The 12,321-nt window shown below is 43.0% G+C and overlaps 1 protein-coding gene across 22 annotated transcripts in view; it reads left to right on the top strand.

The window, feature by feature from the left end:
- Positions 1 to 425: 425 nt before the first annotated feature.
- The window catches only part of PIAS2 (protein inhibitor of activated STAT 2), a 103,978-nt gene continuing 92,082 nt past the window's right edge, over positions 426 to 12,321 (top strand). For all 22 annotated transcript variants that reach the window (XR_014808346.1, XR_014808337.1, XR_014808338.1 and 19 more), the window contains exon 1: positions 426 to 616. Coding sequence is in view for 5 of the 22 variants with exons in the window: in XM_021092679.2 (XP_020948338.1) it covers positions 593 to 616 (24 nt within the window). In the remaining 17 variants the exon portion in view is untranslated. The remainder of the gene's footprint in view (positions 617 to 12,321) is intronic.

The raw sequence follows: 12,321 nt of genomic DNA, 5'->3' as shown, positions 1-12,321 counted from the left end.
CTCAGAACCAGAGCTTAGTCAACATCCATGGGTTGTTCCACCACAACTACTCTGGGGGATGGCTTTATTTGTGGGTACTCCCCCAGTCCACGCCACCGTGGGAAAAGACACCTCTTCTTTCTCTCCATCACTCCCTCCTACAGGCCCGCCGGTAATGCTGCAGTCGCGACGGCGCTTCAGGTAGTCGGGCTGGGCCTTCGCGTGGGGAAGAGGAGCATCCACGCGCTGAGGCGGGGCACGGAAAGGCTGCGGAAGGCCGACACGCTGAGGGGGAAAGGGGAAGATCCAGGCAAGCCTAACGCAGCTCACTGGGAAGGCGGGCGGAAGACCCGGGCGGAAGGCGGTGGGCCGGTGGGCGGGGCGCCGGGAGGGCGGGGCCGCTTGCGCAGGGGGTGGAGCTCCGGCGCAGGTCACGTGACGCGCCCGGCGGCAGCGGCGGCGGCGGCGGCAGCAGCCGCGGCGTCTTTAGCGGCGCCCAGTGCAGGATGGTGCTGGAGGCGGCGGCGGCGGCCGTGGTGGCGGCGGCTTCGTTGGCGGCAGCGGGAGGGGGTGCTGTGGCGGCAGCGGCGGCGGCGCCCGCGGGTGGTATAAAATGGCGGATTTCGAGGAGTTGAGGGTAAGCGGGGGCGCGGGAGTGGAGTGCGGAGGCCGCGGGGGAGGGGAGGGGAAACCGGGGAGCCGCAGCGTCGCCGGCCGCCACCTTCTTGTTTCGAGGGGACCGGTTGGCGGAGCCCCGGGCCCGGGCCCGCGTCGGAGCGAGAGCGCAAGCGGGCGGGGGAGGGGAGAGAGACGGCGGAGGACGCCCGCGTAGCGCCGGGCCGGCGGGCCTGGGGCCCAGGGTAAGCGGGCCAGTGGGGTCCCGCCAGGGGTCCGCACACTTTGCACGCGGGGGCAGGGGCCCTGGGGAAGGCGCTCCTGGGGACCCGACTTACCGTTTATTTTAGGGGATGAGGTGGGGAGCAGGATTTGCTTTTCCACCTTCGTGAGGGGTGTACGTGTCCCTGGTGATTCCTAAGTCTACGGGCTACTCGGTGGGAGGCTGTTTTCTGAAACGTGAAGTTGCTTTTAGGAATTTTTTCTCATCGATGGCTGATGCTACCGTTCAGTCAGATCTGTCACGAGAAAGGCCCCTTCCTCCCACCAGTGCTTCCTCAACATCATAGAGAGAAGCATGGTCTTTTGGGGACCCTGCCTTCAATAATCGACCTTAAACCTTGCTGTTTTCTTAGTGCTATGGTAAGAAATCGGCAGAAGTCCGTGCTGTCATGAGGTTTGTTTGTGAACTTGTTTTTTGCTCTTGAACAATTTTCCTTCCTAGTCCTAGAACAAGGTCATAACTTTATTGTTGATACCTTTGTATAGTAGAGGTTTGAAATGAGCTGTTGGGGTTAGAACGGAAAAGATATTTTTCCTGGGGCTGATAATCTTCTTCAAAGTCCTCAACTGAGACAAAACTGTCATAAACGAGCCAGAATTTTTATGGATCGCTGAATTACTGGCGACATAAATGGGGTACTTAAGGACGGACACCCTGATTTAAAAAAAGTGTCAAGAGATGAATAGGAACTTGAAATTAAGTTAACCACAACTAATTTGCACAATACAGACATGTTTTAGGGTTACTTTTTCGGAATAAGAAGGAAAGGGTAATCAGGTAAAAGATTCAGTTTATGTTTGTGACTGTTTTTAGGAGAGCGATGAGAAGCGGTGGAAGGATATTGGCTGGTTACCTGGCTGGTATGGTGTACATCAGCAAAAGAATGTATTCATGGTTCTGATCTAAAGGGAAATTGTTTCGGTTTGAATAATGCCTACCTTTCCCCGCCTGCTGTTTCAAAAATTATTTCATTCTCAGTAAAGAGAAAAGCATATTAATGAATTTTATGCCTGTACTAGTTTATATACGGAGGACCCTGATAGTAGGTAAAGAGAGTTCATATTGATAAATGTGAGGGTTTTAGTGTCTTAGCCTCAGCTGTAGAGCTTTTAACACCTGTAGACCTTTTGAAACAACCAGGCCTGAGCCTCACCTGTGTAAATTCATGCATTAGGTTTACAGTGGGTTGAGAATACTGGTTTGTAGTTAAATTTATTTTTATCTGCAATGTCGTCTTAATTTCTGTGTAGTAACAGATGCATACCACTTTTCCTCCTCTAAGATTATTTTGTTGATGAAAACTTTTCCAAGACCTGTGTTAGACTTTATAAATGTTGTTGGTCAAAGCTTAATAAAAAGTGGAGAATTTATTTGTTGGTTTAGGCCAGAAAGGGCACTCAGTGCTTAAGTTGTAGTGGAACCAGGAACTGGAAAGTGTTTGGAAACCAAGATATATTCTCCCTTTCTCTCTCCCTCCCTTCTCCCTTCTCTTTCCCACCTCCCATTTTGTTTTGTGAGTCAGCTTCATCATCTTTTTCTGTAAGTCAGCTGTCTCTACTTCTCCTTGTATTTATTGGATAAGAGTATGGACTGTGCGAATGCCAGAAGGGTTATCCACCCCAGTCTTTGCCTTAGCTGCTCAGTAGCATCCCCTCCCATCTTTTAGGGCTACACCCCTGCATATGGAGGTTCCCAGGCTAGGGATCGAATCGGAGCCACAGCACAGCCACGGCAACGCCTACACCGCAGCTCAGGGCAACGCCGGATCCTTAACCCACTGAGCGAGGCCAGGGATTGAACCTCATGATTTCTAGTTGGATTCATTTCTGCTGCGCCACCACTGGAACTCCAAGCATCTTCTATATTAAAAGATGTGCTGTATCTCTCTCGCTGTGCCCCACTGCAAAGAGTGATGATGGTGATGGCAGATAGCCATTATAATAAAGTGCTTATTACATGCCTAGTTCTGGTTTAAGCACTTTACATACGTACTTAGTTTGCACAACAGTTCTATGAAAAATTGAGGCATAGAGGGGTTGAATAACCTGATCTAGACCACACAGCTTGATCCTGGAAGACCTAGGGATTTTTGATCTCAGAGGTCTAGCTTTAAGAGAAAGCACCCCTCAGCATCTATGGTGTACTGCTCTGTTCAGTTTCCTTCAGGTCCACTGTGTGCTCCTATTTATCATCTTGTGAATCTGTGAACTAAATTGAATGATAAGTAAACAACATGCTTCTTATGTGACATGTAATATTATAGGGAAAGCTGGACAACTGACCAAAAATCTAGTTAGAAAGGAAAAGGGGAGGAAACATCAAGGGTTTTCTAAATAGTCTCTGCTTCAGAATGTATTCTGATGATCAGAGTGATAGTCAAGTACATAAAAGGACCAGGAAGAAACACAGGCCTGGGTCTGTTGGCTAACTTCTTGACAGTGGAGGAAATGGCTAGCAGACTTGGATGCCACATATTTGGTTGCTAATAATGCCACCAAGAGGATTTCCGTTAATTTTGGCCGTTATCATCCAGAGCCACTCCCTAGGGGTGTGTATGACCAGAGCAAGTCACTTCTGGCTAGTGCTGCCATCTCATGTACTGGAGGTTGGGAATTTTGGGGATGGGTCATCCTTTGCCTTTTAGGCTCTGGGGAGTGGAGTTATTTGATGAGGCAACTCCTTCAGAACCTTAAGAGCCTGCCCACAATTCAGTTTTTGAGACAGCCTTGCCAGCCAATACTAGAGATTTTGTCCAGTCACAGCAGAATATAGCACCCCTACACTTGGTGGCTTTCTGTTCAAATGACCAACAGAAGACCAGCCTGTCTCCCTTCAGTTCTTTTGGGAGAAAGGATCTGACCGGCATGAAGATCTACTGTTCTGATCCTCTACAGTCAGGCCGTTACAGTCATGCGAACCTGACTCACAGGATCATGTTGATGGGTTGAGGGAAAGAAAGGGGTGAGTTCTTTGTGAAGGGAAATTGTGGGCTGTGTAGTCAAAATGATTATAACGATGCATCTTGTATAGATGATAGAGGAGAAACTATTCAGTTCAGCAATTGTTCGTTTAAAGCATTTATGTTGTTAGGAGTTTGTGATTAACTTGTTTGTGAATTAATTAAGTAGTTTTTAAATTAACTTGAGACAAGCTCATACTGTCTGGCCTGGACCTCTGTCACTGCTGCCCTGCTTTCTTCCACATAGTCTCTAGCAGTCCCAAGCACTGTGGTGGCGATGGAAAGGCAGAGTAGCTGGAGTCTGAAGTCCCTCACCTCTTCAACTACAAAGGCCTTTCTACCTTCTCTCCTTCAGTTGCATAATTTTGATATTGCTCCTGGTGCCATCCTTTGGCAGTCCTTAAAAAGGTCCCTGCTACAATTTAATCTGGTTAATCCACACTCCTTATTTTTCTCTTCTCAAGTGTAGGAGTGGTGGGGTCTTTTGTAACCAGTGTTCTTTTTTCTATTACCGTTTTTTTTTTTTTTTTTTTTTTGTCTTTTTGCCATTTCTTGGGCCGCTCCTGCGGCATATGGAGGTTCCCAGGCTAGGGGTCGAACCGGAGCTGTAGCCGCCAGCCTACGCCAGAGCCACAGCAACGCAGGATCCGAACCTCGTCTGCGACCTACACCACGGCTCACGGCAACGCCGGAACCTTGACCCACTGAGCAAGGGCAGGGATCGAACCCGCAACCTCATGGTTCCTAGTCAGATTCGTCAACCACTGCGCCACGACGGGAACTCCTCTATTACTTTTTTTTTAAGGAGCTCTCTCCTGTATTCCTCATACCCTTTCTTTTGTGCATTGAGTGTTTGTTATCTCTGTGCATGTCAGAGAATGAGAGAATGTGTGTGTAAGAGTCTAGGTATGTATTTGGGCTATGGAAAAAGCCAGTGATTATAACTTTCTTAATAGATACTGGTAAACGAGACATGGAAGGTGTACTAAGAGGCTTAAGTAATTTTATAACAGGAGATTTTCTGCCTCGGAGGCTTGAGTGTTTGGTTCCTTACTTGCCATCCTGGTAGCTTCGGGTGCTGTTCGAATACAGGGTGAGAATGAGAAGTTAATGGGTGGGGGGTTTGAGGTGAGAGGTCCTCATCTGGCTGAGCTCCCAACTATTGGGAGAAGAAAGAGACTAATAAATATGATAGATGTAACAATTCATCATGTAATTAATTCAAAGCTGCCGTTAGTGGACACAGCTAAAATTTCCAGGAGGACTTCATTTGAGATTTTGTCTATGAAGGCACATTCAAAAGTATTTAAATGGAATAGATAATTTTTTTTTTTTTTTTTTTGTCTTTTGTTGTTGTTGCTGCTATTTCTTGGGCCGCTCCCGTGGCATATGGAGGTTCCCAGGCTAGGGGTTGAATCGGAGCTGTAGCCACCGGCCTACGCCAGAGCCACAGCAACGCAGGATCCGAGCTGCGTCTGCAACCTACACCACAGCTCACGGCAACGCCGGATCGTTAACCCACTGAGCAAGGGCAGGGACCGAACCCGCAACCTCATGGTTCCTAGTCAGATTCGTTAACCACTGCGCCACGACGGGAACTCCTGGAATAGATAATTTTTAATAGTAAACCAAAATATTCTTAGCCATAGTAGACATTTTTGTGTTTTTTTTCTCCTTAGGTCTGTGCCCTTTTTCTTGTAGTCATGAATCTTTTTTGATAAAGCTGACATTTTTCTAACTGTTAAATTCTCCAGATGTTTCTCTTTTCTTTACATTTTTGCCTTGATTTTTTTGCTGGATTGGATCTTAGCTAGTCTATTTTTAAAATTTTTGTTTTTTGCCTTTTTTTTTTTTTTTTTTAAACGGCCGCATCCGAGGCATATGGAAGTTCCCAGGCTAGGGATCGAATCAGAGCCACAGCCGCTGACCTACACCACAGCCACACCAGATCTGAGATGCGTCTGTGAACATACACCATAGCTCACAGCAGCAGCGGATCCTTAATCCACTGATGGAGGCTAGGGATTGAACTGAAGCCTCATGGATACTAGTCAGATTTGTTTCTGCTGCACCAGAAACAATTTTTTTTTTTTTTTTTTTTTGGTCTTTTTAGGGCCTCACCTGCCGGCATATGGAGGTTCCCACGCTAGGGGTCTAATTGGAGCTGTAGCTGCCGACCTGTGCCACAGCAGTGCTGAGTCCAAGCCATGTCTATGACTTACACCACAGCTCACGGCAACATCGGATCCTTAACCCGCAACCTCATGGTTCCTAGTCAAATTCTTTTCTGCTGCGCCACGACAGGAATTCCTCTAAAATTTTTTTTTTTTTTTTTTTTTGGTCTTTTTGCCATTTCTTGGGCTGCTCCTGTGGCATATGGAGGCTCCCAGGCTAGGGGTCCGATTGGAGCTGTAGCCGCCAGCCTACGCCACAGCCACAGCAACGCCAGATCTGAGCCGAGGCTGCAGCCTACAACACAGCTCATGGCAGCGTCGGATCGTTAACCCACTGAGCAAGGGCAGGGATCGAACCCGCAACCTCATGGTTCCTAGTCGGATTTGTTAACCACTGAGCCACGATGGGAACTCCAAATTTTTTTTTTTTTTTTTTGTCTTTTGTCTTTTGTTGTTGCTATTTCTTGGGCCACTCCCACGGCATATGGAGGTTCCCAGGCTAGGGGTTGAATCGGAGCTGTAGCCACCGGCCTACGCCAGAGCCACAGCAACGCGGGATCCGAGACGCGTCTGCAACCTACACCACAGCTCACGGCAATGCCGGATCGTTAACCCACTGAGCAAGGGCAGGGACCGAACCCGCAACCTTATGGTTCCTAGTCGGATTCGTTAACCACTGCGCCAGGACGGGAACTCCTCCAAATTTTTTTAATTGAGATTCAATTCAGTGGTTTTTGGTCTATTCAGAGTTGTACAACCATCACCACTATCTAATTCCAGAACACTCTTATCACCCCAGAAGAAACCCATGCTCACTAGCAGTCACTCCCCATGCCCTCTTTCTCCCAGCCCTCAGCATCTTCTAATTTATTTTGTCTCTGTGGACCTCGGTATTCTGAACAGTTCATAGAAATAAAATCTTTTATGTAGCTTTTGTGCCTAGTTTCTTTCATTTTACATGATCTTTTCAGGTTTATTCTTGTAGCATGTTTCAAGACATGCTGAATTTTTTATGGCTGAGTAATATTCTCTTGTACAGACTGTACCACTTTTTGTTTATCCATTCATGAGTTTATGTACATTTAGGTTGTTTCCACTTTTTGACTAGTGTGAATGTTCATCTACAAGTGTATAAGCTTTGCGTGGACATACGTTTTTAATTCTCTTGGATAGATACCTGGAAGTGAAATTGCTGGGTCATGTGGTAATTATGTTTAAGTTTGAGAAACTGTCTAATTCTTTTCCAGGGGCTTCACCATTTTTCGTTTCCACCAGCAGTGTATAAGGGTTGTAATTTCTCTACATCCTTGTCCTTGTGAGTGTGAAGTGGTATCTCATTGTGGTTTTGGTTTGCATTTCCCTCATGTCTAATGATGTTGAGCATCTTTTCATGTACTTGTTGGCCACTTGTATATCTTCTTTGGAGAAATGTCTATTCCAGCCTTTTCCCATTTTATAATTGAATTATTTGTTTTTTAAAAATTATTGTTTATGTTCTTTATATATTCCAGATCTTTATAGGGTATATGATTTGCAGATATTTTCTTTTTTCGGACTTTCACTTTTTTTTTTTTTTAATAATTCTTTTGGCTGCACTCTCAGCATATGGAAAATCTTGGGCCAGGGATTGAATCTGAGCTGCAGCTGTGACCTACATCCCAGCTGCAGCAATGCTGGGTCCTTTAACCCACTGTACTCGGCTGGGGATCAAGCTCGAGCCTCTGCAGTGATCTGAGCTGCTGTAGTCAGAGTCTTAATCCACTGCACTGCTCCTTTTTTCCCTTTTTTGATAGTGTATTTTGAAGCACAAATGTTTTACATTTTATCTATTTTTTTTTTTTTCTGTTGCTTTTGATGTCAAATCTAAGACAGTATTGCCTTATCCAGTGTCAAAGATTTATGCCTGGAGTTTCTGTCATAGCTGAGCAGAAACCGTCATAGCTCAGCAGAAATGAATCTGACTAGTAGTATCCAGGAGGACACAGGTTTGATCCCTGGCCTTGCTCAGTGCATTAAGGATCCGGCGTTGCTGTGAGCTATGGTGTAGATCATGGATGTGGCTCGGATCCCACGTTGCTGTGGCTGTTGCGTAGACCAGTGGCTACAGCTCTGATTCTCCTCCTAGCCTGGGAACTTCCATATGTGGTGGGTGCAGCCCTAAAAAAAAAAAATTATATATGAAAGATTTATGCCTGTTTTCATCTAAGAGCTTATATTTATACTTCTAACTTTTACATTTGGATTGTTGATCCAGTTTGAGGTTTTTATTTGTTTGTTTTTGATGTGAGATAGAGATACTAATTCCTTTGCATGTGACTATCCAGTTTTCCCAGAACTATTTGTTGAAAAGACAATTATTTTCCCCATTGAGTTGTCTTGAAAGCTAGTCTGGTTTTATTCAGGAATCTGAATTTAAGAAATTGCATAGTTGGGAGTTCTGTTGTGGCTCAGTGGGTTATAAGCCTGACTAGTATCCATGAGAATGTGGGTTCCATCCCTGGCCTCAATCTGGATTAAAGATCTGGTGTTGCTGTGAGCTGTTGTGTAGGTCACAGACATTGCTTGGATCTGGCCTACCTGTGGCTGTGGTATATTGGCAGGCAGCTGTAGCTCTGATTTGACCCCTAGCCTGGGTGGGAACTTCCATATGCTGAAGGTGTGGCCCTAAAAAGCAGGGGAAAAAAAAGAAAAAGAAAAGAAATTGCACAGTTGAATGAAGTAAAAGTGATGCAGAATCAATTGGTATCATAGTCCAAATTATTCTCTATGAATGTTCACTGTGAATCTACTTAGTAAGGCCTTTTTCCTAGACTTCTTGGAAAAATGGTTTGAAACAAAGGTTTTTTTTTTTTTTTTTTTTTTTTTTTTTTTTTTTTTTTTTTTTGTGACTTTGTGGAGAATAATATAAACTTAATGTAGACCTTCAGAGCTCTCCATGGTTATTCATACAGGTCAGTAAGAAGCAGATCTAGATTTTACCACAGAAAGTTTTTTTTTTTTTTTTTTTTTTGGATATTATCATTTGGGATGCATGGTTATCACCTGTATGATATCTGACAAATTATTTGACCTTTTTCCTTCTAGTCTGGAGAATGGCTTTAATAACATTTTAAAATCACTTATTTCTGCTCATCTTTTTCTTTCTTTCATTTTGTTTTTTAAATGAAAGAATACTTGTGCAGACAGTGCAGAAAATTCAAAAAGAAATGTTGAAGTCCTTTCCTAAATCCTGATATAATGGCTTTTAATGATGTGGAGGTTTTTTTTTTTTAAGATTTTTTTTTTTTTTTTTTTTTTTTTTTTTTGCCTGCACTTGTGGCATCCAGAAGTTCCCAGGTCAGGGACTGAATCTGAGCCACAGCAGTGACAATGCCAGATCCTTAACTGATAGACCACCAGGGGACTCCCTTAAGTTTTTTAGGTTAATTCCAAAACTCAAAAATAAAGCCTATCTTTCTACATCTTGATTTTTCTTTCAGCTCTAAACCATATCTGTTGCTTGACTTAGTAGATAAGATATTTAGGTCATTGTGTTTTCCACCTGCACTTTGATTTCTACCAGTTACATTTTGTTCCTAATTTTGCTGTTATTTTAAACTTTTTGTAATAGTTAAATTTCTCTTTATTGACCTGTCAGTTTTATTATTTATTTATTTATTTGGCCACACTTGTGGCACTCGGACAATCCCAGGCCAGGGATCAAACCCATGCCACAGCAATAAAAACCACTGGCTCATTAACCTGCTGAGCCACCAGGGAACTCTGACTTAACCAGTTTTAGACAGTATCTCTTTAGTTCCCGGTCTTTCAGAGGATTTAACACTCATCCTTTTCCCTTTTTCTCTCCTTCCTCCACCCTTCTTCCCTTTCTAGCCTTCATTTTCTATTAGGTTGTCAAGATTTACAGCATTTATGTTATAAACTTCTCTGTGCTCCTATAGGAAGATTCTAGAAATTGAGTACTAATAACCAGCCATGGTAATCTGTATGCTAATATGAGTATTAGTTACTGTAGAACCAGATAGTGTGGAGGTGTAGAGGAACTTAATGTGTTAATAAACCTGGGCTCCTAAAAGGAGAAATAGAAAAGTCCTGCTTGATTATGGAGAGCTTATGGAAATTATTTTTAAACTTTAATATTATACTGTGGTTTCATCCTGTGACCTTTCAGCTTTTCTTGAAGATGGGCTTTCTGGAGCTCTCAACCTTTCTTTTCTAATTTGGACAGCTTGCTTTCTAGATCAGCTATACATTTGTCATCCTGAGATTACATTGTACTCCTTCGTTAGGTCTGTTGTTATTTGCATTTCATGTCTTTCTCTTTATTTAGAATCCTTTTTGATTTTACTGGAATATAATCTTTTTTTTTTTTTTTTTGTCTTTTTGCCTTTTCTAGGGCCGTGACCATGGCATATGGAGGTTCTCAGGCTAGGGGTCCAATTGGAGCTACAGCTGCTGGCCTACACCACAACCGCAGCAATGCCAGATCCTAGCCACGTCTGCAACCTACACCACAGCTCACAGTAATGCTGGATCCTTTACCCACTGAGCAAGGCCAGGGATCGAACCCGCTACCTCATGCTTTCTAGTCGGATTCGTCAACCACTGAGCCATGACGGGAACCCCCTGGAATATAGTCTTGAGTAGTTGTTTTAGAAAGGTTATACTGGTGATAAACTTACTGATTTCTTGAATGTTTGAAAATGGCTTGCTTTTGTTCCTAATTGAGTTTAGATACAGAATTATAAGTTGGTGATGCAGTTTCTCCCTCTAAATTTTCTTTCTTTTTTTTTTTTTTTTTTTAAATTTTAGGGCCACACTTATGGCATATGGAAGTTCCTAGGCTAGGGGTCAAATCGGAGCTGTAACCGCCAGCCTGTGTCACAGCCACAGCAACGTGGGATCCGAGCCAAGTCTGTATTCTACACCACAGCTCATGGCAATGCCAGATCCTTAATCCACTGAGCAAGGCCAGGAATCAAACCCAAACCCTCATGGATACTAGTTGGGTTCGTTAACCACTGAGCCACAACGGGAACTCTGTGTTAACTATATTTTAAACTGCTCTCACTCCAAAAACAAAAAAATGGTAAATATGAGGAAGTGGATATGTTAATTAGCTTTAGTGTGTTATATATGTATATCAAAACATCATGTTGTACTCCTTAAATACATAAAATTGTTATTTATAAACAAGCTGTAGCCGCTGACCTCTAAATGGGAACTCTGTCCTTCTAAATTTTGAAAGCTTTGCTTTAGGAATTTAAAACACTCAGTGTTGCTAATAGAGATCTGTTGCAAATCTGATGGTTATCCTTTTTTTTTGTGGTAACCTTGTTTGCAGTCTTTAGGGTGATCTCCTTATCCTTGGTGTTGTGAAATGTGTCTAGGTATGGGCTTTTTTCATTCCTTATGGTGGGACCTTTTCAGTTCTAAGGCTCTTCAGGTCTAGGGAATTATCTTCTATTTTTTTTGACAAATTCTTTCCTGTTTTCTCTGGGACTCCTGACAGGTGAATATTGGACTTGATGTTTTATTTGTTTACCTTCTGAAAGATTTCCTTGACTTTGTCTTAGAACTCTTCCATAGAATTGAATTTAGTAATTACATTTTTATTTTGATTTATAAGAGCTTCTTTTCTTTCTTCTTCTTTCTTTCTTTCTTTCTCGTTCCTTCCTTAGAGCAATATGTCCTTAATTTATGTGCAAAAATACCTTGAACACTCTGAGAATACTAATTCCTTTAAAAAGTTCTGTTGAGACAGTTGTCTGAATTGATAATGGTAATAGAGGTTTATGTATTTGGGTTTATCATGCTAATTAACAATTTTTAAATATTAACTTATTTAATAGGTACAAAAGATTGTTTATAGCAGGTAAGATATAGGTACATAAACATGCATGTACTCATCACCCAAGTTAAATAGTTTCTTAGGTCAGCAGGGTGCCCTGAACATATCCACAGTATATAGATATATTAAATTACACATTCAGATATTTTATGTATATTTATGGGTTTGTGTGTCTTAAAATTTTATACAAATTAAATAATGTTGTATGTTTGTGTTTTTTTGTTTTTTGTTTTTTTTTTGTTCTGTCATTGTTTTTGAGTTTCCATTGTATATCTCTCTTTTTTTTTAAATTTTTTGCTTGTTTTAGGACAACACCTGCAGGATATGGAAGTTCCCGGGCTAGGGTTGGAATTGGAGCTACAGCTGCTGGCCTGCACCACAGCAACACGGATCTGAGTCACATCTGCCACCTCCACCACAGCTCACTGCAACGCTGGATCCTTAACCCACTGAGCAAGGC

This window comes from Sus scrofa, chromosome 1 (genome assembly GCF_054392235.1).
Source record: "Sus scrofa isolate SSC_HxYL_T2T_F1_AM1 chromosome 1, Sscrofa_HxYL_maternal_Yorkshire_Landrace_v2.0, whole genome shotgun sequence".
Lineage (NCBI taxonomy): Eukaryota > Metazoa > Chordata > Mammalia > Artiodactyla > Suidae > Sus > Sus scrofa.
The sequence above is the reverse complement of the archived record's forward strand: the minus strand, read 5'-3'. Positions and strand labels throughout refer to the sequence as shown.